Below are 26,901 nucleotides of genomic sequence, written 5' to 3'. Positions count from 1 at the left end.
CATACGCTCTGGAGGAATAAATGAATAAGAAGAAAGTAAACTGAAGTTGAAGAGTTAAGTACAAAACGAAGGCTGTAAAATCAATGGAAAAGTTTGAAAACCAAAGGAGGCAGAAATAAAAGCGAGGCTATATTTAGAGCTTATGGCACCTGAAGGTAGAAGAACATAGATATTTTTCTTAAATTATTAACTGCTAATTACCACAGTGTTAGTATAAAGTATTTTGTAATTGAGTCGGCTGCTATTTTCTTTAGCATTGTATGCCCATTTTGAACACAATGCATCAAAAAATATTAAAAGAGCGTCCTGCATACGTGCTGTTGTCATCAGTGTTAACATTCTGTTGCATATATACAGTCCATAATTATTAGGTCTGGACAAGACACGGTGCTTGTATGTCTAGGACTGAAAAAATGGCCGGAGATTTGTGTGACCTCAATGTGTTTAAGCATAGATTGAAAGCACTGTAGCCCTCGTAGTCCGCACTACGAAACAAAACAGAATACTACCACGACAAAGAACGCACTAATAAAATCGAACCCACATTTAAGATGGGACAACCAGCGAATCTTGATAAACCTCCATTTCGCTACAGTGATCACTGTTAACTACATTGCATGTTTGCATTTATAATGAGAGCAGCAAAGTCGGCACTGTCTCTACATTACAGCTGCTAGTTCCGGTTCCCACAGATACTATATATTCGAAATATTCAACATTTATCGTTCACTATGATCAGCTATAAAAACACTTATTTTGAGAAAAAATTATTTTGGCGTTGAACTAGTAATCATTATGCAAGCTAGTGTTGCAGCATTCATTAATCAGTCCTTACTATGACCATTTTACGTCATTATTGGCCATCTGTTGATATCCACGATACGCTGATGGACTCATAAATTGTTTATTCTTGCACTTATGGAAGACAACTTTACTGTAGAGTGTGACCCCCTGAGAACTAATAAACTTTGCTTACCTACAGACCTGGTAACAAGTCGTTGCGTTCGCAACAGTGATTGGAACATAGGAAGATCAATAAGTAATGGAGTCTTTCATAACAATTTATTCATTTCTTGATTGCATATATAGAGTCATGACCAGATTCGACCTTCATGGCTACTATTTCATGATCTAAAGGACTGGGAAAATAAATTATTGTTTTTAAATCGGACTCTGAAGAAACATTACTAAATGTCTTCACAAAACGTCGACATGAATCATTTACCTAAAGTTTTTAGCTATAGTTATTAATTAGTCTTGCAACTTCTACCCCAAATTCATTAAAATGATTCTATGCATATGTATAGCGCTGCTTTGAAGTACTACAGGCTGATGTACAATTAGAAATTCTGAGTAAATCTTTTCCGGGTATATGATCTTGCCCTCATGTTGTTATATAGACCTACGACCGGCAGTTGGATTTCATCAGGATGAAACATTTAAGTACTCAACTGTGATAGCTACTCCCACGACTGTACGAAACGTTCGTCATGTGTAAAATACGAATAGAGGGAGACGTACAAGCAAAAGTTTTAGTGAGGTTGAATAGTTAGGCTTCGTTTTCTGATTTATAGAGGTCTGTTGCTGTATACGAAAAGACGAAAACGATGTGAGGCTAAACCTTTCAACCGATCGGTAGAACAGTAATAAAGCTATTGAAAAGTTAACATTTTGCCAAACGGAGGTATGTGACATTTAAAATGTCCATGGGATGATTTATTATGTCCAATATCGCTTAAAAATACGTTCGCGTTACCGGCTTCAGCACTTGCCATCATCAGATGCGGTTAATTCGATAACAGGTTTGTTATAACCACGACGAAACTGTTTACGAATTAGTCAAAGCTGCAGATGGCAATAAAGTGCAGAAACTGGTAATGTAAATATTGTATTTTTCAAGTGTCTTAAATCTTATGGGACTTAACTGTTAAGGTCATCAGTCCCTAAGCTTACACACTACTTAACCAACTTAAACTAAACAATCACACACACCCATGCTCGAGGGAAGACTCGAACCTCCACCGGTAGCAGCCGCACAGTCCATGACTGCAGCGCCTTAGACCGTACTGTATTTTTAGGAGATATTGGACGTAATAAAGTACTATTATATAAATTACGACCTTAAGCGGAATGAGCACATAAACAGTAGGAGAAGCAGATGCCAGACCGAGATTCATCTGAAGAATTATGTTGAGAAATAATTATGTACGCACGGAGAATAAAGATTTAGGATGCCTCCGAACTTTTTATGTGAAAACTGAAACGTTGTTAAATAAAACTGTATTGACATCCTAAATCTTTATTCATCGTGCGTGCATAATTATTTCTCAACATAATCACCCTGGCGACGAACGCATCGACGAACACATTTCTCCCAGTGAGAGACCAATTTGTTGATACCACCACTGTAGAATGTTTGACTTTTTTGACCGACCCACAACCTCGTCTCTGCTTGCACCGATTCATCACTATTAAATGAGGTCCTATAAGGTGTTCCTTAGGTTTTGGGAACAGATGAAAATCGGACGTGGTCAAGTCGGACTCTATGGAGGATGATTGTTGACAGTGAACCAGGGCCGTCGGATTGTTGGAGACATCGCAGCGCTCGTGTGTGGTGTGGTACAGTCATGCCGAATGAGAGGGTGCTCCATGTGAGGACGAACGCTTCGAATTCGTGCTTTCAGCTTTGTGGGAGTCTCGCAGTACACCGACGTAGTTACCGACACATCGCCATGTTACTCGCTATAACTAGGAGCCCTCTAGCAGAAGAGGGTTGCAGCTTGTGTCAGTGAAGCGCGGAAGGCGATAGAATAATAAGCACGTCATGTAACACTGGTATTGAGACCAGAATAAAAAAATGCGGAGCCTTTATTTTTCAGTCATCCGCCAAAGAAGTGGTTTACAAGTTGCTTGTTCGACCGATCCTTGGGTATTGTTCATCACTGTGTGAACCTTACGAGGTAGGAAGAAGGGAAAGAGGAGATCCAACGAAGAGCGCCGTGTTCCGTCACGAGACCGTTTAATGGGCGAGAGAGCGTTACAGAGATGCTCAACAAACTTCAGTGGCAGACGATACAAGAGAGGCGTTGTGCATCACCGAGAGGTTTATTATTGAAATTTTCGAGAGCGTACTTTCCGGATGAGTCGAACAGCATACTTGGGTTTGGGTTGTTTGGGGAAGGAGACCAGACAGCGAAATCATCGGTCTCATCGGATTAGGGAAGGACGGGGAAGGAAGTCGGCCGTGCCCTTTGAAAACCTAAGTCAGGATGGCCGGACGCGGGATTGAACCGTCGTCCTCCCGAATGACAGCATACTATTTACTCCCATAAACGTCCCGCGAAATGACCACAACAAGAAAATTCGAGAAATTAGAGCAAATACAGAGACTTATCGACAGTCATTTTACCCACGTGCCATTAGCAAATGAAACAGGGAGAGGGTTGGGGCCAGTTAGATGTATCAGAGGTACCCTCCGCCACACGCCATCAGATGGCTTGCGGAGTATTGACGTAGATGCAGGTCTTCGGATGCTGGAAATACTCCAAATGGCCAAAAGTTAAGGGCAGCCACTGAATTCCATGCTCTGTATTTTCCTCCGTACAACTCTTGTAGGAATGGGTTTCTGACGCCTCACATTCAAATCGACGACGATCAGACTCTCAATAGACCGTCGATCGCCCTGTAAGCGGTGGCCACGTGAACTCCGCTTCGTCAGACACTTGCGGTCGTCCTATGTGCGTATGCAAACAGTGTACCTACGATACTGCATATAGTTGAAATCCGAATTCATGCGTAATGTTCGTTATGACACGGCCCGTGGGTCCTGCACCGATTATCATTTCACGGCCAGTCTGTTGTGACGTGCTGACATCTTCGGATGTGACAACCATTCCCGTGAATTTTACCTAGGCGGATGCGATTATGTCGAATTTGACAGTGTGACGCTGCGCCCTGCACCCCCCCCCCCCCTCCCCAAACCTCCTCGTAGGTTCCCGGGCAGGGTGCCTATCACTCAGCCACCAGCGCGGGCTGGGTGTGCGCCGGAGCACGGCCGACCACAGCGCCGCAGTTGCGCAGCCGCTAGCCAGTCCGCCTATTTACGCAACGCAGGAAGGAAGACTCCGCCAGCCCCGCCGCTGCTGCTGCTGCTGCTTATTCCCCCTATTGGCGAGCAAGAGCAAAAATAATAAAGAAGGCTTCCCCTCCGCGGTGATCGGTGGCGCAAACCCGACTTAATTACGCCAGCCATTGTCTGATGCCGGTTTCGTACAGCACCAGGAGAGTCTCTCTCCTCGGTTTGTTTCATGGCGTATGCATTTCGCATTTCCTGTGTTTCCCAAAAGACGTTGCGAGCGCTGAATGTGTGACACGAGATCCATGGAAATATCCCTCGGCAGCTACGCGGGTATTGCGTTGCCTGATCCAGCGCAATTTTGATCTTTAAATAACATCAGCCGCATCTTAATATGTCTGTCTAATGAGACACAGACATCTATGAAATTTACCCTACTTGTGATATGCGATGCTAGTGGCATGCCGGTTGCACCTACCATTAATTATTTTAGAATACTAGATTTTGCACTATAGGATACATGATGTACCCAGACTCCGATAAAATTTTAACTGTTGTTGAGGGATATTTTCTCAACATTTTTGTACAAGGGACTCGCCGTCTCCATTGTTATTTACAGACGAACTACATTATTTATGATTTATTATCCCCCAATTATCTTCATACTGATCTAAAAATATCTATACAACAATGCAAATGTCGATGGAAACAAACTTGCTGTGTTCAGTCGCAGATCTTGTTATTGACAGTATAAATGTCCAGTCCACTCTTCGATCTCAAGTTTGCGTTCAGTACTTCTCGCGTTGGTTATCCCCTTAGTGCAGGTTTTATGGTAACATTGATATACAGCACTGTGGATAGGTGAACGCTGTAGTGATGAAGAACTGGCCGGCCGATGTGAACCTCATGTATGGGTTCATTGAATGCAATGGAACAGCAGGATAATAATACTCCTTCAGCGACGGCAGCCACATCACAGTACATTTACGCCAGTGAATCGTTGCTTTACTCTGTGCTTTCTGTTGCAGGTTCTGATGATTGAACATGACATATTTTTACCAGTGTTGTGAAGGTGTTTACACAGCAACAAACAGAATAAAAGATGATTACAGTATTACTCGGTAATGATATCAAATTTCCTGTTACAAAAATACTCCGATACTGTCCCTGAACAACCTCTGGAAATCTGTCAGTATAATTTTTGTTTACTCTGTAAACACTGCCCTTCCAATGCACAGCTCTGTCGTCCTTCTTGCAAGAACTTTGAGTACATAATGTGTTTCTGTCAAACTAGATTACTGTTCGTACGAATTAGTTCTTAGGCTAATTTCACCAAAGTTCACTATAGGAGAACGAAAGTAGAAAAATTTATAAATAATATTGCAATCTTTCCAGTAGTGTCTTAATTACTGTACAATTACCAAAGCGTCCGAACAATGTGGGACCAAACCATACTGTTCTTTCTACGCGGTCCTTGCGAGTCTGGTTTGCTATTGTCTTCCTCCACCTCATTAACAATTTGCCAGTACACACGACTTCCCTCCCATATGTTGCGTTGACGAGTGTGAGGTCAGGAAGGGCATCCGACCATAAATAATCTCGAAAAAGGGGGATCCCGTACTCGACGGAATACACGCTAGGGGGGGGGGGGGGGAGAACGAAAGAGTTTGCATGCTACAAAACTGACGTTTCAACGTATCGTCAAACCAAAACTCTTTATAAAAATAAAAATAAAAAAAACCGGTTTCTTTTTTATGCGATTGGCAGTAATAACACGAAAGAAAATACTACGCCCGTGATTAAGCGTGCTGCCATGTCTGCAAGCGCCAAGATATAAATACAATTATGGATCTCTCCAGATGTATTATTCGATCAATAAATGCGTGCATCTACACTCATCAATTTGAGATAAAACCCCTATGATGACAGAGCCAAGTAAGTTAGAACTACAAACTTCGATAATGTTGCTGAGTCTGTTCCTGAAATTTTCAGGCCTGATTTTGATTCCTCGTCAGATTTTAAATCCTCGTAAAAGTTCGAAAATCTTTGTCCCAGAAAAAATGTCTCGTAAGAAATGGGATTTTTGTCAAAGCTCTGTTTTCAACAAGCCAAGCGCCTTTAAATCCGTTGACGCCTTCACAATGTTTTCTCTGTCCCTATTCGACGTTAGCTAATGAAGTTAAGGCATCTATTTCGGAAACAAAATCTGAGTGTGTGGTACGTCACAGGTGCCGGCGGAGAGCGCTTCGGTCACAGATCGCTTAGCTAAGAACGTACCGCGCTCACCAACCGCGTTGGAAACCACGTCCACGCCCGCGTTCGCGTCTTGTGCTGTACAACAAAGCCGTCGGCACACGAACCGTGCTGTCGAACGTTAACGTTGAGTGTGCCAAGTTCAAAGTGCTGCTGAACTTTCATGGGTGATGCGATTTGTGCATACGGTACGTCGGCCCCAACGTGGTATACGCGATCGCAATGCACTCCAGCGGCAGTTGTGGGATGTTTCTAGTTCGTAAATCACACTGTTTACTCAACAGGCTGCATAAAATTTCCACGTTAGCTCTATTAAAGCGCACATTTCCTCCATTGTTCATATGCTAGTCACGTTGTTCTATATGCAATATACACAAATTAAAACTTCAATATCGATGTACATGTTTTAAGACAAAAAAGAAAGTACCATCTCCAATCAATGAGAACACAGGTGCATAAAAGTTCCATTACAAACAGTGGGACACAAATTTGCAATATTTCTCCACATAAGATAAACACTATTTTATCTTCCCCACATTTTAGTAAAACCCTAAAGTCATTCATAGTTGATCACTGTTCCTACCCAGTAGCGGAAACTTTACAACATGTAAATCACGAAACTCAAAAGAAAAAGGAACAAAATATCTTTATACAAGTAGCGCAAGCTGTCCTGTAGATTAAGCCAATCGAACGAAGTTACTCTTCAAAAAAAGGTGAACTAATATTTACATAAGATCAATAATTGTAGTATATACTTACATTAAACTAACAATAAAGCATCAGAATCTATTATATTCGCGAATATTATGAAAAAAAATACTTAGATTTAGCGAGATGCGAACAATCATCAGATCTTGATTAATCAGCGCTACTCACTACGCGACAGTGAGAACAATTCCTTCAGCCCCCTATTATAAGATCTTACCACTTGCTAACAGCTTTAATCGTAGCTATGCTACTAACTGAAATTTAATTACAACAAATTGTACCTAGAACATTGTGTTTTTCGTGGATCCTCAGTGTGTCGCTACCTTCAAATGATATACTCTCATAATACGCAAGTTACAATAATTCTTTTGCCACGAATATGATGTCTCTCATTATTTTATTGCAACTAATCACGCAGTTAACAACAGGTTTTCGAATGATTCTCAATTTGCTGGTGCTCAGAAACGACATATATACGTGTAGGCGTGAACCGAATGCCAAAATGGCGCCTTACAGTTCTGTGCAGAAGGGAGAAGGTGTGCGTGTGACGTAGGTGGCGTTGTGGCATCTGGTTGGTCAACGCTCAGACGCACGCTCGGCGTATCTGACATGCTAGATATTGCTCTGCACGTTCGGAAAGACTCCCGAACGTGCCATTCCACGCAATGACGTCAGAAACTCGGCACGCTCAACACTCAACGTTCGGATGCACGGTCCGTGTGCCGACGGCTTAAGACTGCAGTCCCGCGGGGTCCACCGAGGAACGGTCCCTCGCCCCGTGGCGCACACGTCGTGATGAGCAGGTAGGCGGCAGCCTGCTGGGGCCAGCCCTGCGCCCTTTGCGCAACGCCGGTTGCGACGGCAGCCTCGGGCGTTCCGCCGGCGCCTCACGCTCCAGTTTCCCGGCCTTCGACGCCGTCATTTGGAAACAGACCGACTTCGACGCTGTCATTTGGAAACAGACCGGCTTCTGCAACGCGCTACCTTTCCACGTCTCTGGAGCGCCGCCGTTTAGTTCCCAGTCAATTCAGAAATTAATTTCATTAAAATTGTGAAATAAGCACTGGAGATATTGAGCCCATTGATATTACACGTCTGCTTTGATCCAAGTTGACCATCAAAATGGCAGACATAAACCGTTCCTTGACATCTAATACAAATATAGAATACGAGCTGCAGCAAAATTAATTTCATTTTCATGACATCCAATCCAATGTATTCGCCAAATGACAAACTGTCACTTTTTAACTTAACCTATACGTAGAAATACGCTACACATCAGTACATCACCATAGCTACACTGCACAGTCCCACTATTGTGACCACCTGTCAAAAATCTGAATAACCATCTTCTGCAGCACCGCTGTGAGGCATACAGGTAGAGAGCTTCCGGAAGGTACCGACGCGGACGGTGGAGCCACACCAATGCCGTGGCAAGCTGCGCTAGGTTTATCTGTTGAGGTTTCATGGCTCGAACAGCCCGATCGAGGTGGTCCCACGCATTCTCGACTGGCTTCCAGGCTGGTGAGTTTAGTGGCCAGGGGAGTAAGTAAACTCATCCTGGGGCCTTTCAGACTATATGTGTACTGGGAGCTGTGTGACACGTTCCCCTTTCCTGCCAGTAGATGCCATCGTGACAAGGAAAAACTAACCGCGTAGTCTCGAAGGATAGATGCACACTTGTGTTGATCCATTGTGCCTACCAGATCCGTAACGCTCCATCCTCCGCCCTGGACACTTTGGACGATTGTTGTAGCGTGTTTGCTTTCAGACCGTACACGTTAATGGACATCTGTCCGATGGAGATTCGAGTCTTCCCTCGGGCATGGATGTGAGTGTTGTCCTTAGCGTAAGTTAGTTTAAATTACATTAAGTAGTGTGTAAGTCTAGGGACTGATGGCCTTAGCAATTTGCTCCCATAGGAACTTACCATAAAATTCCCGCAGTGGCTCGGACACTGGACTCGCATTCGGGAGGACGACGGTTCAATCCCGCGTCCCGCCATCCTGATTTAGGGTTTCCGTGATTTTCCTAAATCGCTCCAGGCAAATGCCGGGATGGTTCCTTTGAAAGGGCACGGCAGACTTCCTTCCCCGTCCTCCCCTAATCCGACGAGACCGATGACCTCGCTGTCTGGTCTCCTTAACCAAACAACCCCATAAAACTCCAAATTTCTTACTGGAAGCACCACCTGTTGCCGCTCAGTAGACCTCTAGTTACGGAATTAACGCGCAAAGTCGCCTTCTTCGCCGTTGAACAGCAGTCGGCATGGATGCACAACGAACGAGGTGCCTGCTGCAGAGGAGGCCCGTACGCAACGACGTTGGCTGAACGGTCGTTGAAGAGACACTGTTCGTAGCCCCGTGATTCATATGGTTGCTCAGTTACTCAACAATTCTGTTCGACCGTACTCATCCTCGGAGTCGTCGTTCATCCATGTCATCTATGGCCCGTGGGGCATCAAAGCTGCCTTGGCAACAGTTTTGGATAGCACCATTTCGCCAAGCACAGTGTATAGGCCTACATCTCTTACTTAATAGATTCATGAAATATTTACAGATGAATAGGAAAATATGTCGAAATTATACTGAATCCTTTTAAAAAAGTACTTTAACTAAATATATAGAGAGAAAGCTAATTATAATACTGAACATATTACTGATAATTCGCCCTGGATACCAACAAATGGGTCTGAGTACTATGGGACTTAACATCTGAGGTCATTAGTCCCCTAGAACTTAGAACTACTTAAACCTAACTAATCTAAGGACATCACACACATCCAAGCCCAAGCCAGGATTCAAACTTGCGACCGTAGCGGTCGCGCAGTTCCAGACTGAAGCGCCTAGAACCGCTCGGTCACAACGGCCGGCCTGGATACCAACATATATGTATTGCTAGATGCAATGAAATCTTCATGTTACAATAACTACTCGGCTAACGCTTTTAGCAAAATAAATTGAAAGTAAATTACCTTTATTCCAAACATGCCGTTTCTCTCAAAATGTCTCTTAAATCATCCTCTGTCCTCAGTTATCTGCCAGGGATCATCTCCATTCTCTGTGCGATTCGTCCGCCATTCGAGAGCCTCACTCTTTAATGACACAACACTCTCTCTTCCTCTCTGGTCGACAACTGCTTCCGACTTCTTTGCTCGCCCAAGCTCTACTCAGTAATACTACGACCTCGGGTAGCCAAAGAAGGCGTATCACTTATGTGTTCAGCCAAGCAAAGATGTTCATAGTGCTAAACGTTTCAAACAAATTGTCAGATATAAAGCAAGCAATCTGTATTTGACATGATATGTACACTTCTATAACCATCTGCCCTAATATGTACACCTTTGACATGACAAACTCAGGACAATGAAAGATTTTATAGAAGAAAAAACTGCAACCAGTCACACTTTTGGAATGAATTATTTCTTTCCCGTAACTCGGGCCTGGTCCCATCGTCAGATTTCTCGCACAAATGTTACTTTTTTACATCGAGGAATTTTGCTTCATACATTACAGCATAGGACTCCGCATCATTCATAAGTGACATGGCTTAGCCACAGCCTGGGGGATGTTTCCAGAATGAGATTTCCACTCTGCAGCGGAGTGTGCGCTGATATGAAACTTCCTGGCAGATTAAAACTGTATGTCGGATCGAGACTCGAACTCGGGACCTTTGCCTTTCGCGGTCAAGCGCACTGCCAACTGAGTTCTGCAAGGTTCGCAGGAGAGCTACTGTAAAGTTTGGAAGATAGACCAACTAGCGTGAAATTTGTTTGAGAAATCCTCGCTGCAGTCTAAAGATGGCTCCAGGCCCGAAATTAGGTACGATGAAATAGATCATTAATTGAAAAAGTGTGGCAGATTGCAGTTTTTCCTTGAGTGATATTCACGGTGCGGCTGCCGTGTTCTGAAATCATTATGGATAAAATAAGATTCACAGCGATTGATGTGCAAGCACAGAAGATTCCAGCTCTCTCGGCCACAAATATTGTAAATGCACACACACATAATTTTTCAGAACCCTCCTTAGATTCCAAGAGCGAGAACCCACAGCGACGTGAAAACGAGTCAGCCCAGCAGTGCTCTTTCGCCCCATATTAAGAAATTCTAAGCTTCGCGTGCACCGCTATGTTTACACATTATAGTAAAGCGAAGAGCAGACCAGTAGTCATTAAAACTGTTGCTTGTACAATTCCATTATTCAGGCTACTGTTTGCTTTGGAATTTAAGCCGTAACAAGCCTGTTAAGGGAAATTTAAATATGTATTTTAGTAAGTACGGAGTCTCGTCTTATAATGTAAGTTCCAGCAGTGACTACTAACATACGTTTAACAAATTTTTAGATTCCGGAAGCTCGGACAAGTTACGGATGGTGATAGCAATTAGGTACACGTTCAGCTTATTTCTGCGAGAGTGCTCCTCGGCAGCCCCTGTCGTACACGCGCTGACCGCTCGAATTCATTAATCTCGAGTCGGGGCGCGCATACCAGCACTGGCATACGTAATGAGGCGGCGAGACGACGGCGCCGGCGGAGAGAACAGAAACGCAGTATAAACGCGAGGACATTACGACCGACGAGTCCCCAAAAAATAATTTTTAAAGAGCGCTCGTTGCCGCCCGTGAATAATTTTTACATGCATAAGGAGCGTGAGGTGAGCAGAGGCGAGGGAGGGGAGACAGAGAAAGAGAGAGGGAGAGAGAGAGAGAAGAGCGGAGAATAAATTCCGCCGCCGCCTGCCATATCTCACCCGCCGGATAAACACGCGGCGAGGCGCCGTGAGCCTCAATTGTTTTTATGCGCGGCGTCCGGCGAGTGAAGATTAGCTGTGACTAACCCAGGAGAGCGGCCGAGCGAATATGTTACGGGCGCGAGCACAAAAACTGGTACCTCGCGAGCCCGTTCAAATAATCCGACGCGCCGCAGAGCCCTGGCCGCGCGCCGCCCGCGCCGCCCGCGCCGCCCGCGCCGCACTGCCTGGAATTATAAACCACATTACCCGGCACGGTCGTAATGGTGACTGTCGAGGGCGGCGGAGGGGGCAGCGCGGGGGGGGGGGGGGGGGATGCGCAAGAAAATACATTTAAATGCTTTCACCGGCTTATGATGCGCGCTGATGCTGAGCACCAGACGCCGCGTTACGTAAATCACATCGCTATTACCGTGGGAAGAAGGCGGCCGCCGCTGTCTCGTCGTCCGTGCCCGGTTACGAAATCGCGAAATTGCTGTCCTCTGTTCTGGCAGCCAGGGCGGACTATATAACAACAATGACCGAGGCGAGGCGGCCGAGGCTTCGTGGGCGGCCGGCGCGGCGTTTTCGCGTGTTCTCACAGCGCAGATGCAGCAGCAGAAGTTCACCAACTCCGGGTCGCACAGTCTACTTTCGGGGTTTCCAAACTTTTACTTCACCTGGGCAACAGTGAAAGAACGTGAGAGAAAAGCATCGTGTGACGGGATTTTCAGATCTGAAAGTATTCAATTTATCTTAACTTTACAGAAACGGAATTTCCAGAATGAGATTTCTACTCTGCAGCGGAGTGTGCGCTGATATGAAACTTCCTGGCAGATTAAAACTATGTCGGGACCGAGACTCGAACTCCGGACCTTTGCCTTTCGCGGGCAAGTGCTCTACCAACTTTTTTTTTTCTTTTTTAATCTCATTTTGTTCGTATTAGTTCGTTGCATTTGCTCGGGGCGGTCGTCGCAAAACACCCATTTCAGTTCGTCGTTGATCCATTATCTTAGTTTTTTTTTTATTACAGAGGACAGCTAAACCTCCGACCGAACACGTTGAGCTACCTTGCCGGCTGAGCTGCACAAGCACGACTCACGCCCCGTCCTCACAGCCTTACTTCTGCCAGTATCTTGTCTCCTACCTTCCAAACTTTGCCGGGCGGGGTGGACGAGCGGTTCTAGGAGCTAGAGTCTGCAACCGCGCGACCGCTGCGGTCGCAGGATCGAATCCTGCCTCGGGCGTGGATGTGTGTGATGTCCTTAGGTTAGTTAGGTTTAAGTAGTTCTAAGTTCTAGGGGACTGATGACCTCAGAAGTTAAGTCCCATAATGCTCAGAGCCATTTGAATCATTTTTTTCCAAACTTTACAGAAGCTGTCCTGCGAATCTTGCAGAACTAGCAGTCCTGAAAAAAAGGATATTGCGGAGACATGGCTTAGCCACAACCTGGGGGACGTTTCCAGAATGAGATTTCCACTCTGCAGCGGAGTGTCCGCTGATGTGAAAGTTCCTGGCAGATTAAAACTGTGTGCCGGACCGAGACTCGAACTCGGGACCTTTGCCTTTCGCGGGAAAGTGCTCTACCAACTGAGCTAACCAAGCACGACTCACGCCGACCGCGGTGGCCGTGCGGTTCTAGGCGCTCCAGCCCGGAGCCGCGCTGCTGCTACGGTCGCAGGTTTGAATCCTGCCTCGGGCATGGGTGTGTGTGATGTCCTTAGGTTAGTTAGGTTTAAGTAGTTCTAAGTTCTAGGGGACTGATGAGCACAGCAATTGAGTCCCATAGTGCTCAGAGCCATCTGAACCATTTGAACCACGACTCACGCCTCGTCCTCACAGCCTTACGTTTGCCAGTATCTCGTCTCCTACCTTCCAAACTTAACAGACGCTTTCCTGCGAACCTTGCAGAACTCAGTTGGCATTGCACATCCCCGCGAAAGGTGAAGGTCCCGAGTTCGAGTCTCGGTCCGGCACACAGTTTTAATCTGCCAGGAAGTTTCATATCAGCGCACACTCCGCTGAAGAGTGGAAATCTCATTCTGGAAACATCCTCCAGGCTGTGGCTAAGCCATGTCTCCGCAATATTCTTTCTTTCAGGAGTGCTAGTTCTGCATGGTTCGCAGGAGAACTTCTGTAAAGTTTGGAAGGTAGGAGACGAGATACTGGCAGAAGTAAGGCTGTGAGGACGGGGCGTGAGTTGTGCTTGGGTAGCTCAGTTGATAGAGCACTTGCCACGAGTTGGACACCCCTGGTCTAGTTACGGATGAGCGGCACGCGACAGCGTGCGTGGAGGCGGCGGTGGTTCTAATAGTGACCCGGCACAGTCAGCAGGCTACGCGGCTACCGACGTTTCTCTGCTTATTGTGTGTGTGCTCGAGAGCATGTGAACATTCTTCACACCTTCGAACAACGAGCCAAAACCTGGACATAACAGAAAAATCAACATGAAGATTTATAAAACTGTGTACTATTAAGATTATTGAGGTCGCTGATTACGAATCCAGTGGCAGAATTATAAAATTCAAAATGGCGGATCGAACATGGCGGATCAAATAGTTTAAGTTTACCGTATTCGAGTAAAGGCGCGTTCGCTATAGGCCAACGAACCTCAACCAACCACTTCGATCGCCGACATTTGCTTTGTGTGTGAAGATGCGTACAGGCGGCAAATCGGAGCCAACGAAGGAGTTCACCTTCGTTGCGGTCCGGCCTGTTGGCGGTAACATCAAAGCGTTGGACGTCAGCTCGAATGTTCGTTGGTTCAGTAGCGATTTGTTGTGTGTAGCATGGGTCTGCATTTAAGTCTTCCAGGACAGGCACAAGTCGCACTTATTACGTTTGCTTGACCGCTTTCGCTCTTTAATTTAACAAGAGCATAATCAGAAACTCTGGAATTTACAGTTTAAAGTACAGTATTTCCCTTTTAAATCAAAGAGCAAAACCAGTCAGCAAAACATACCGACTGTGGCGGTCCTGATAAACTTAATGTCAGCAGTCGTTGTTTCTTCTGCAGGCCATGCCTCCTGTCGCTACACTGGGGTATAGAGTGGAATATGGGGACAGCATTAAAGCAGAAAGAGTTTTATCGTGAAGGGGAATATCTATGGGCCCCTAGGTACTGTGGTTATAAAAACAAATTGAAAAGACCAGACGCTTGGCGGGAAATAATGTAGCTACTAGAAAGTGATATCCACGATACGACAAAGGAAATGGTGTCTTTACTGACGTCTTTTCGCCTTGAACCACAAAGAAAAGCAAACAAAATTGGGAATGATTATTAACTTTCTGCTGCTGTTCCAGTTCTCCGAAAAGAGGAAGTTTTAGGGCCTCCACAATTGAGTAACAATTCTAAATTCATTAGGAAAAAAGTTATGAAACAGCCCATATTCCAGTTCAGCTTCAATATAGATATTAATTTTGTCCCACCACACTGGTCCAAACTTTCTAAAAGAGAGGCCGTCGTTTCTTCATCTCACTTCTTTGACGATCAGGTCTGCAAGCAGTAAAATAAACGCTGCACATGTGACAACTGCTAAATCCTCTTCTTCCCTCATAATATCGGCCGGTGAAATTCTAATTAAAATGCTACTTTATGACAATAACAAAAGGAGGCAGCGTCGGCAAGTTATCAGTGCCAGCGTGATTTCACAAGCCCCAATGCCTTGGACCCAACCCGTCGTTTCGTGTGGATGAGGAGCCTAACGCCAATACATTGGCGACCAACGTTCGTCTGAATCCAGCTCGCTCTCGTTGGCCTACTGCGTACACGCCTTAAAATGTCGGGTATAAAGTATTGCGGGGTCGCTCATGACGAGTTAAAAGTCGAAATTGCCACACTGAAACGTTTTATTCGACATATCACATTTTTCAATCGAAACAGTACATACATTCGTCGCTTGCGTCATCATCTCTATCGGAAGGGTCACTGTCGGTTTGTCCACTGGGATATGGTTCGAAAAGCAGATCTTTTACCTTAGGTGGCGTCTATATACGTATCTTTAATTCTCATTTTGTGGGATCTCGAGATAAGTGAATCCAAAGATGGGTTGAATCCAAAGATGGGTCATGCATCGTTTCCTCACGGGAATATTTGCGCTTAAAATCTGGGAGGCGCCAGATCTCCTCATCCCGAGCTTCTTACACATCTTCAGATGACCGACCAATCGGCAACGCTGCAGCTTCGATTACAACAGTTCCGTGCACCAAAACTATGGGGGCTGATGTCGGTATTGGGGATACTTCAGATTATTGTGAACTCGGTCACGAAGACACCCGACTTTCTAGAAACATACATTTTTTCAGGGTTCTTGACACATTTGCTGTATAGTACTCGGGAAAATTTCAATGCCCTAAAAAAAATGGGGGGCCTGTTCTGAATAGCTCCACAAGAGTTCTCCAGAAAACCCTAATGATTTTTTTTGTACAAATAATGATTTATGAGATAACTGTAATATGTGGGACCCATTTTTACTGTGTAGCACTGCCGCACGGAATAAATTGACAGTCCACTATAAACGTGCAAACATTCACTCACAGATGATGCATTTGTACTCGTTGGTTATACTACTAAGGTAGCAGAAGAGACACATAACAATGGAGCCACGCAGAGGAAATTTTGTAGCCAAAGATTTCGGATAATATTGGTAGTAGTGTTAAGTAGTAACACGTGATTACACCTGTTAAAAATTTCGTAAACATGCCTTCAGGAGTTCGGACAATTTATATTTATCTTGACACCTGGGACGGACAATTGTCATATATTAAACAGGCCACACGAAAAGTATCTAAAAAAATGTGTCGCTGTCCGCTCTACTGTTTACCCGCAGCTGTCACGGCACGTATCATTTCCCCTTGTTGCTGAAATGCCACCTCAGCATTGGACAACTGTGGACTAGTGCTATCTACATAAGATTTCGCTCGACTGAAGTCGAAACGCCAATCTTTTTCCAATTCTATTTTGTCCAGGTTTTGAAGCGCGTTGGCCCACTGTGCGGAACAGTGACGGCATCCAGAACAAGGTTGCTAAAAACCATTTAAGATGTCGTTCTCAAACTGGCCAACAGACACAATACGTGTGGCTTCTGACGTAGAACCTTCAGCCATATCTCCAAATAGCCATGGGAACAAAGATTAATATACTTGTACATTTCCCCGGATAATGAACTACGACAAAATTTTTTAACTGTTCAAATTTCCTTCCTGTACAGCAAATATGACGCTCCCACGCTTTCAGTTATTCGCACGACTAAGGAAACTTTTGGCAGGAATTTGCTTTGTCCTGTGAATAAGTTAGGGGGTCCTTAGACACCCATTTTCTGTACATGATAAAATCACTCATCATTGATGGAAATTGCTCACTGAAGAAACACCGGACTGTATTCATACACATGAAAAGTTAATACGTTGAGAATTAAGTATCTTTTTAACAACAACAAATACTTTCTTTCACTGTTAGGCTGAGAAACTTTCTCTTTGGTCTCGTGCGTTGCGTGAACAGAGGAACGCACTCACGTGACGACCGAGGTGAACGCAACACCCACGGACACAGGGTTATCATCGAATCACATGGAAAACTGAACCTCCAAGTTCAGAGAGAAATACAGCATGGGAATTATCTTCTTCGAGTAACACCGCAGTGCGTGATTTCTACCGGACGCTTCTTTGGCAATAAGAATCTTGATGTCACAAGTTATTCATTTCACCGGCTCCACGGTTGCAAATACGAGTAATAGAGTAACGTGACCGGAGACAACAACTGCTCGCCTTGTCCCCTGCCATTCGCAGAGAAAACTCTGAGAGAATCACAGGGAAATTGAATGGAGACAGCTAGGATACGAGTGAGAAACGCTAACCACAAGGCTGCGGAGGCGGCAGGGGTACTGTCCACCAGTACGAGTCATTTGCGGTTCTATTTCATTCGCTCACAAGGTCACAAGGAACAATGTCTCGGTATGCGCGCGAGTCTCTCTTTCCACGTCCTAGTGCTTCCGATACGACAGAGGCAGTGGAATTGTTGCACTGTCTACTTCGAATACCAGTCCTCTAAATTTACCCAACAAGCCGCGCGGGTGGCGCCCTGTCACGGACTGCGCGGCTGCTCTCGGCGGAGGTTCGTATCCTCCCTCGGGCATGGGTGTGTGTGTGTGTGTGTGTTGTTAGTTTAAGTGTGTTGTTAGTGTGTTGTTAGTTTAAGTGTGTTGTTCGTTTAAGTAGTGTGTAAGTCTAGGGACCGATGACCTCAGCAGTTTGGTCCCTTAGGAATTCACACACATTTCAACATTTACCCAACAAGGCTTCCTGCTAACAACATCTGTTCATTTTCCAGCGATTACTATTTTATTTCTCCGAGTACATCTTTTACACCTGTATGAGGAATATCCATCGTAGTAATGCATCCTAGAACAACTTCTTTGACTATTGTCAAGTTTGCTTGGTATGTACCCTACATACTGAATTAGTGTTAGTTGGGCCTCGAATGTGTTCTCCTTAACATATGCACTGCACTATCCCAGTGCCCACCTAACAAACCTAGCATTCCATTCAGCTTCCTGGCATCTGTCATCACGTTTTCGTTCCATATCATATTACTTGACCTAACAATTTTTACTTTTGCAACCAATCACCTAATGAGGTGACAACCCGCAAAGCTGAGCACAGTCGAAATAGTGGAACAAGGTGTGGACCACCACTGAAATAAAAGACGCAATGAATGTAATTTGCTACGTGAATACTACAAGCTCTGTGTATATCTTGTCACAGAACATAAATTGTTTTTATGTTTATAAAATTCTTGTACACCGTTCGTTTTCAAATCACAGTTGTACATTTTTACAGTGTGACTGATTTAGATATCCCCGAATCATCTTCAAGCCTATGTAGTTGTGTAAGCAGCCACTCGTGTCTGTATCGCACTACACATCAAAATGCGTATTTCAAAAAAATGATTCAAATGGCTCTGAGCACTATGGAACTCAACATCTGAGGTCATCAGTCCCCTAGAAGTTAGAACTACTTAAACGTAACTAACCTAAGGACATCACACACATCCATGCCCGAGGCAGGATTCGAACCTGCAACCGTAGCGGTCGCGTGGTTCCAGACTGAAGCGCCTAGAACCGCTCGGCCACACCGGCTGGCCAGAATATGTATTTATTCATGACTTCATATAGGAGCGATCAAAAAGTTCCCGTTTGTAGGCAATGCGGTCTAGAATCGGTATGCCAATCAGGCGAAATCGCCGTGAACACACAGACAATCATCCAACCGATGCACCCGGCTGAAGATACCCTCATGGTAAACCACCGTGTCCTGCTGTGTGAAGAAGTCCGCACCTGCCTGCTGCACATCCTCATCCGACAGGAATCGTCGACCGTTCAAGGCGTTCTTTAAGAGACTTAAAGCGTGATAAAATCGCACGGAGAGAGATCGAGGTTATAGGACGGGTGCTCGAGTGCCTCCCACTTGAATCGGCGTAACTTCTGCATTACGACATTTGCGATATGGGGACGCGCGTTATCACGAAGCAGCAGCACCCATTCCACAATAGTGTTTTTAGACAGACATACTGCCACATACACATTCTTTATTCTGAAACGGATTTCTACTGGCGTTTGTCCTTCGGCAGCCACGAAAGAATAACAGCACGTTGGCTGTGTTTGGAAGCATTTGGTAATAACGTTGTCATAGTCCACGTTTCCGCATTTACTGCACGCACACTGGAAGGGCACGAATCCCACACGAATCTTCTGCCTACATGTCGGTGCTTGTATACACCCAACGGAGTCGCGTTACGTTGCATATACAGGGAGGTCCAAAAAATGTACCCACTGTTTAAAAATCCATAACTTGCAAACTAATTGACGGAATTGTCTCATTTTCGGTGAAAGTATAGCTTAAAGTCCAACTTAAGCATATCACTGTAGGTGTTAGAAATAGTCATCGTTAACAACCACACACAAACGATGCCGCCGAACTGCAGCACGAACTAGTGACTGCAACGTGTTCAGTTGGATATTTGCACATGAATGTTCGATGTATTCTCGAAGTTCATCCAATGTGCGTGGCTTTTGTCGATAAACGACTCCTTTAGTGTTCCCCACATGTAAAATTTCAGAGGAGTTAGGTCTAGGGAACGTGGTGGATTCTCCATAGCACCTCTACGGCCTATCCATCTTCCTGGTAGATTTTCGTCGAGATACGTCCTAACACGATTTTGGTAGTGGGGTGGGGCACCATCTTGTTGAAAGTAAACTCTTCCGTCTCCATACAAGTCTCGGATGGCAGGTAAAATGGATGTCTGAAGCCCAGCAGATGCATTTGTGGCGATTTACTGTACCATTGAGTTTGAACTGTGCCTCATCAGACCACACAATCATCTCTGCAAACTCTTCATCGTTGCACACCATGTTAGTAAACCATTCGCGCAGTACTCCATTCTAAGATCTGTGCCGTCCTCGTTTATTGCGTGTAGCAATCGTGGGATGTAGCACTTCCACTTTGTTGTCTTCAAAATTCGCCAAAAACTTGAGCGACTCACTCCAGTTTCACGGACACACTGTCTCGCAGACTTCTGTGGTGAGCGAGTGAATTGTTGTAACACACGACGGGAGTTAGCTGGACTTGTTACTGTTACAGGTCGTCCAGGTCGTTGTTTGTGTACATCCTTAACACAGCCTTCGGCTTCAAATTTGTCTCGAATGCGACGAATCGTTAAACGCGTCGGTGGCTCTGTTTGATACTCGTTTCGCCATTGCCATTGAACATCATTAATGTTTTAGTACTTAAAATACCACCTCAAAACTGACTTCCTTTCATCGAATGTAAGCCTTGCGTCAGCCATGTTTACTCGAATAACTAGGTGCAACTAACAACAAAACACTGACTATCTGGCGACTGTCATCTGAAAAAACAAAACGCTTGTGTGGCGATTGCCGGAAGTACAAACTATTACACTACCAAAGATGAGACAACTCCGACAATTAGTTGGCCAGTTATGGATTTTTAAACAGTAGATACGTTTTTTTGGACCCCTCTGTAGCCGGCCGTTGTGGCCGAGCGGTTCTAGGCGCTACAGTCGGGAACCGCGCGACCGCTACGGTCGCAGGTTCGAATCCTACCTCGAACATGGATGTATGTGATGTCCTTAGGTTAGTTAGGTTTAAGTAGTTCTAAGTTCTAGAGGACTGATGACCTCAGAAGTTAAGTCCCATAGCGCTCAGAGCCATTTGAACCATTTTTGAACCCCTCTGTATGCTGCAGCAGCGCCCTCAAACGGAAACGTTTTATCGCACCTTATAATAACCATCTACACGACGCTCTCTAGGCACCCTAAAAGCAAGTAAAAATTCACTCAGTAACATGAAAGCTCATACTGATGTGGTCTAAAGTGAGAGCAATAGAAAATCCGTTTTCGTCTGTCTCGTTATACTGAACTTCCACCAACGTTCCTCCTACGGCATCACTAACCATACCATGGGGATCTACAGAACTTAATCTGAGAGCGGCGATTCTAAAATTGCCATTTAAGATAAACCTCATTCGGTAAGTCTGGAGTACATGAAGTAGTCAGGAAAATTGTATAGTTCCTGTATTAATAATTTTACTAGACACTGAATCTTAAAAATATCACACAGAAAATGAGAACGACTGAGAAAAACCTTTTTGAAATCAACATAAGTAAGTTTGAAAGCTGCACGAAGAAGGGACACTAAATAGATTTTACGAATGCTCTGTCAGTCTTCTCAACCGCCTTGGCTACAGTATGGCAACGAAACTGCCATGCCGCCAAAGAAGAGGCATAATATCCCATGAGCAGCCTGACAACGAAACCCAAGTAGTATAGTATACAGATTGCTGAAGAAGCAGTATTTCCAGTCGCGCTCGGCACTCTAAGCTTTAATAGAATCCCAGTCAGTCGTTGCTAGAGTTCTTTGATAAATAAGAAGTTTGTTTCCAAATTCCTGTACGTTTCATCCGAACGCTGGTATCTAGAATGCTCTTCTCTATTTACGAACATCTGCTTCTAATGTATCTCTCGTGATTGCACAAATAAGATTATTAGACAATCACCCATCACATCGATCATATTGCTCCATCGTCAAATGATCGAGTCGGACGGCGCAGTGATGAAGACACTGGATTCGCATTTGGGAGGACAGAGGTTCATATCCCCGTCCAGCCATGCCGATAGTCATAGCTCCCCTAAAACCGCGCAACACAAGTGCCAGGATGGTTCCTTCAGAGAGAACACGGTCGATTTACTTTCGTTTCCCAATCAGAGCTTGTGCTGCGTCTCTGCTGACGTCGCAGTCAGCGGGAAGTTAATTTTTTTTTTCTTCTTTCCAAGTCTTTCACAGAAAATATGTAGTTTTGCTTTAAACGCGCGAAACGGAATTGTAGGAAGTACAATTAATGTACTATTCGTAAACGAGAAAAACTTGATGTACTGTTTCGACGGAAAAGAATTCAGCTATTATTCAGAATGTTAGCCACTTCCAGTACTATGCTTTTTTTCTAGAGCTACGCATTCGTGCTTGTCACCTCTGTCAGCCAAGTCCGTATTGTTTCTCATTGCGTTGGAAGCGTATATTCTGCTCGAGACTGACATGTTTACGCTTGCAGAAGATACGGGCCGTAGGTCATTGCGGAAAAACATCGGTGACAGACAGGAATAAAAAAGAGCTTTATATTCAAGGTGAACCCATGTCCTATATGTTTGTACTACAGTCACGGAAAACTCGAATTACGAGGAAGAGTTGAGGATGCCTCGCAATCTGCAGCGTCTTGAGTTGTAACTCTAGCGACATGCTTCCTCGAAATGGTGCTTTCTGTAGTCATCAGCAAGTGCGAAATAAAAGACGCGCCGTTTGCAAAAGGAACGAAAACTACGAGGGCAGGTGTGTGTTTCCGACATTTGATTGGTGCCTACAAGCACCGACCGCCTGCAGAGGGCAGCTGTTGCGCGGAGTGTAACGCAGAGCCATCTGTGTTGTTGCAGATGAACCAGCAGTGCAAGGTGTGCGGCGAGCCTGCGGCTGGTTTCCACTTCGGCGCCTTCACCTGCGAGGGCTGCAAGGTGAGTTTCACGTCAATACTGCCACGCATAAATTAAAAATAATTACGGAGAAGAAGAAAGTAAAACTTGTGCGTCCCGCCGTTTACTCTACCTGTAATACTACAGCTGAAATAAATTGTGGGTAACCACAACATTTGAAATCTGATCTCTACTTCTCCACATATTTCAGATAATTTAATTTTATTTTTATAGTTACCATTAACTAATTCGGCATTAAGCCTTATGCTTTGTCCGTTCGCTCATGCCTTTTTAGGGTGACGTACCTCAATAAGAACAGAACCCGTTGAAGATACTGTGTTGTTCGTCTGTTAAGCCCCTTTTTTCTAAGGAAAGGATCGACATGTCAAGCTAAAATTTATGGCACATACGAAGGTTTATGAATCTTTGACTGCGCAATAAGTGTAAGCTGCTAAGTCAGTCCAATCGAAAGATACGGCCATTTATGTCACATATTTTGATATTCGCTAACTCACTCATCAAAACCTATAGGGTAATTCGCGTTAACCTAGAATCATGAAGTTTGGCGAGAAGCACTGTTTCGCAACACAAACGAAAGAAATGTGCGGAAATTGTTAATTTGTAATCATATCACATGAAAAAAATTGTCATTTGTTATCAAACTTTCATGTCATTTTTTAGTAGACTATTTGTCCTCTGTCTGTTAAGACTCTTCTTTCTCGGGGATAGGTAGATGCATCAAGTTGAAATTTGTCACATATGAAGGTCTTCAGCCCCTTGGGGGTGCAATAACAGGCAAAAATCGTCGAGATCTCGATTCCCGGGATGCATGAACTGTCTATATACGGAATTAAGTTTGCGCGGAATCGTAAGTGCACTGTTGCTACTAACACCTGGCCACTTTATATATAAGCAGTTTGCATCGGTAAAGTTGAGAAGATGCTTTCGACGATAAGACGCCCATTAGTAATTTTGTGACTGAAGGTCAAACATTACGACCCTCTGTATCTTTTGTTCTCATTCTGTAGAATACAATGGGGTTATTGTATGTTACCTCCGCGCTATAATCGTGGTAGGTATCTCACGGTAAAGATGAGCGCAGCTGTTGGCAGTTCTCAATTCTTACTATGGACACTTCTTCGGGATAGGAAAAAATGAGAAAGAAGTTTCTGCAGCGTGTTCATTTCTGGATAGTGTAATCAGCTTATGTATTGTCAGATCTGTCAATAGCTCGGCAAACGCAAGACTCTAGGGGGAAAATGCACTCTTTAGTACTAAGTAAATAGCTGTACTGATTTTAAACAATATCTTTATTCTTTGGTTCTTTCTGGACTGAATTAGCTGCCCTGTTCTCGATAGTAAATCAGGACACCCGGATGTCTCCGTTCTGAGTCACTAAATAACGAGCGTTTTTCCTGTCTCCCACCCATTGTAAATCGGACTAAGCAAGAGGGCATCAGCATCTCTCCATGACCCAGAAAATCATAAACAGCTCTTCCCTCTTGACCTGAGAAAGCAACTTGTACTAAAACTTATACTTCCAATTACTGATTACAGCAATGTTATCCTGTAAAGTCTTTCTCAGCAAAGCTCACCGCACCTGGAACTAGTTATGAATGCCAGTGTTCGTTATATCTGTGATGTTCGACTCTTTGACCATATTTCACGTTCATATGCACGGTTATCTTAAATGCGTGCATACAAGAGCAGAGATTTCCATACCCTTTGTCTTCTGTATTGTCTATCAACATACATTGTTCCTGACATCTCTTCTAGACCTTAACGCTCTTGTCTCAACAACATGGCAGAAACATCCGTTTCCATCAGAGCAAAATCCTTTGTGTCTCACTCCATCGTTCAGCCACTTTTTTGAAGTAGCAGGAACCCGACTCTGGAATAACCTCCCGCATTAAATTAGGGAAATGAATAATATTTCCAACTTCAGAAGGCAGTTAATGGCACAACTACTAAAGCTGCAATAATGATTACTATTGTCCCTTTACGCACACATTACCTCTGTACAACATTCTTTCCACCAGATCTTTCTCATTTACCAGCCTTCATAGCTGGTGCAGTCTCCTTAAGTTTCTGTTCCCCAGAACTCACTGCTTCAGAAAAAATCTACCTATAAATTCTTTTTATATGTGATACCATCGTTACTGTTATTACTGCCATTATTATTACCAATTTTAATTATTACTGTAATTACCATTAGTAACAATCGTTGCAGTATTACAAGTACTGCCAGTATTAACTTTATTAGTTCATAGTCAGTGCTATTTACTCACATTATCACTATAGACACTCACATCACTGTTTGTCATATTAAAATTGTTATTTATTAGGTAAGTATGATTGGAAATACGCTGTATGTGTGAAACACTGGTCCAATGTAAGAGAGGACCTGATGGCCCTAATCAGGTTAAATAAATAAATTAATTAAAAATAACATTATAGTCCAGCTCGTGGGTCACCATCGGTGTCGTTTCAAAAATCATATATAGTTAAAATGACACTTATCCCTAGATTGACACATACGCTAGAAGAGGACTGCATAATTATTGATGTCTTGGCAGTATGAAGAAATATTACTTTATTTCTTGTTTTCCCTATTTCTCTAGTGATTTATGTCGCTTCGTATAAGGTTCCATTGTTCCGAAGACCATGAAATATTAGATTAGCCGCTGAGTCCTACCCTAGCGCCCGATTTGACAAAAATAGTACTGTCTGAAAGTCGTAAACACATATTTCATTTGAAAGGAACGTTTAAACTGTCTCGTAACAGCGTTCTGCACTAACATAGTACATGAGACAATGGAATCGTTAATGTTAGGAATCTGTTTCATATTACTCTCTGGACATAAAATTTTATTTGATTTTATTGATTTTTGGTGAGAACGTTATAATCAAAGCTACTACTTTCTGGATTAATTTGACAGAAGATGCATTTTTTAAGGTAGGAAAACAAGAAACGTTCTATAAAATATCCGAGTGATTAACACAAATACAGCTCTCATATACTGCGAGGATTTCATACGCGGAAAACGAAATTGGTACCATAAGGATTCGAGAGTTATTAAACCAGTTCAGGCGATTGCATTTTGAATGATGCCACGATTTCAGCCCGTTCACCTACTAAGCTAGTCTCTGATCACATTCTCGTTGCCATTTTCTTTCAAACCTAACCAAAAAATTACAATAAGAGCTCTCTGGATTCTGTATGCATTGGATAATAGCACGTCTGCGATAATTTCTCAATCATGTGACCGAAAATGAGTGGCTACCTGTGTATATCGTTAGAAGACTGATCTTTCTTTTTTTGTGCTGTTTTACGTTCTGTGACCTGTAATCCATGCTACGCACCGAATGTTGGCCTTCCCAGTACCCATCTCCTTCGCTATCTCATACAAGAATTATCATCACATACAACCGCTCACTGGTTTGAAGATCAGTACCTAAAGATCAAGTCACACCAATACCCATGAAAGGATTCTTGAACATGTGCTATGTTATATATACACTATGTACTACCTCAAAAAAAAAGAAAACCATCTTTTGCCGAGTAGTCAACACGGATTCAGAAAATATCGTTCTTGTGGAACACAAATAGCATTTGTTCTCACGAAGTAATGAGTGTTACCGGCCGGGAATGTCAATCTGATTTCAAAGTTTTAGATTTCCAGAAAGCTTTCGACACCGTTCCTCATAAGCGGCTTCTAATCAAATTATGTGGCTACGGAATATCGTCTCGGTAGTGCGACTGGATTTCCGGTCATAAAGGTCGCAGTTCATAATAGCTGACGGGAAGCCATCCAGTAAAACAGAAATGATATCTGACGTTCCCCAAGAAAGTGTTATAGGTCCTCTGTTGTTCCTGATCAATATAAAAGATTTCTGGAAACAATCTCTTAGATTATTTGTAGATGATACTGTTATTAATCGTATTGTTAAGTCATCAGATGATAAAAACCAGTTGCAAAATGACTTAGACAAGATACGGTACGAAAATTGGCAGTTGACTAAATAATAAAAAGTGTAAAGTCATCTACATGAATACTAAAAGCAATCCACTAAACTTCGGTTACACGATAAATCATACAAA

General features: G+C 43.8%; 1 protein-coding gene across 1 annotated transcript in view; it reads left to right on the top strand.

The window, feature by feature from the left end:
• Window positions 1-26,901, top strand: part of LOC124787978 (knirps-related protein-like) — a 111,003-nt gene that overhangs the window by 68,863 nt on the left and 15,239 nt on the right. Inside the window, exon 2 of the mRNA XM_047254994.1 lies at window positions 22,764-22,841. Within this exon, the coding sequence (XP_047110950.1) occupies window positions 22,764-22,841 (78 nt within the window). The remainder of the gene's footprint in view (window positions 1-22,763; window positions 22,842-26,901) is intronic.

The sequence above is a fragment of the Schistocerca piceifrons genome, chromosome 3, assembly GCF_021461385.2.
Source record: "Schistocerca piceifrons isolate TAMUIC-IGC-003096 chromosome 3, iqSchPice1.1, whole genome shotgun sequence".
Lineage (NCBI taxonomy): Eukaryota > Metazoa > Arthropoda > Insecta > Orthoptera > Acrididae > Schistocerca > Schistocerca piceifrons.
The sequence above is the reverse complement of the archived record's forward strand: the minus strand, read 5'-3'. Positions and strand labels throughout refer to the sequence as shown.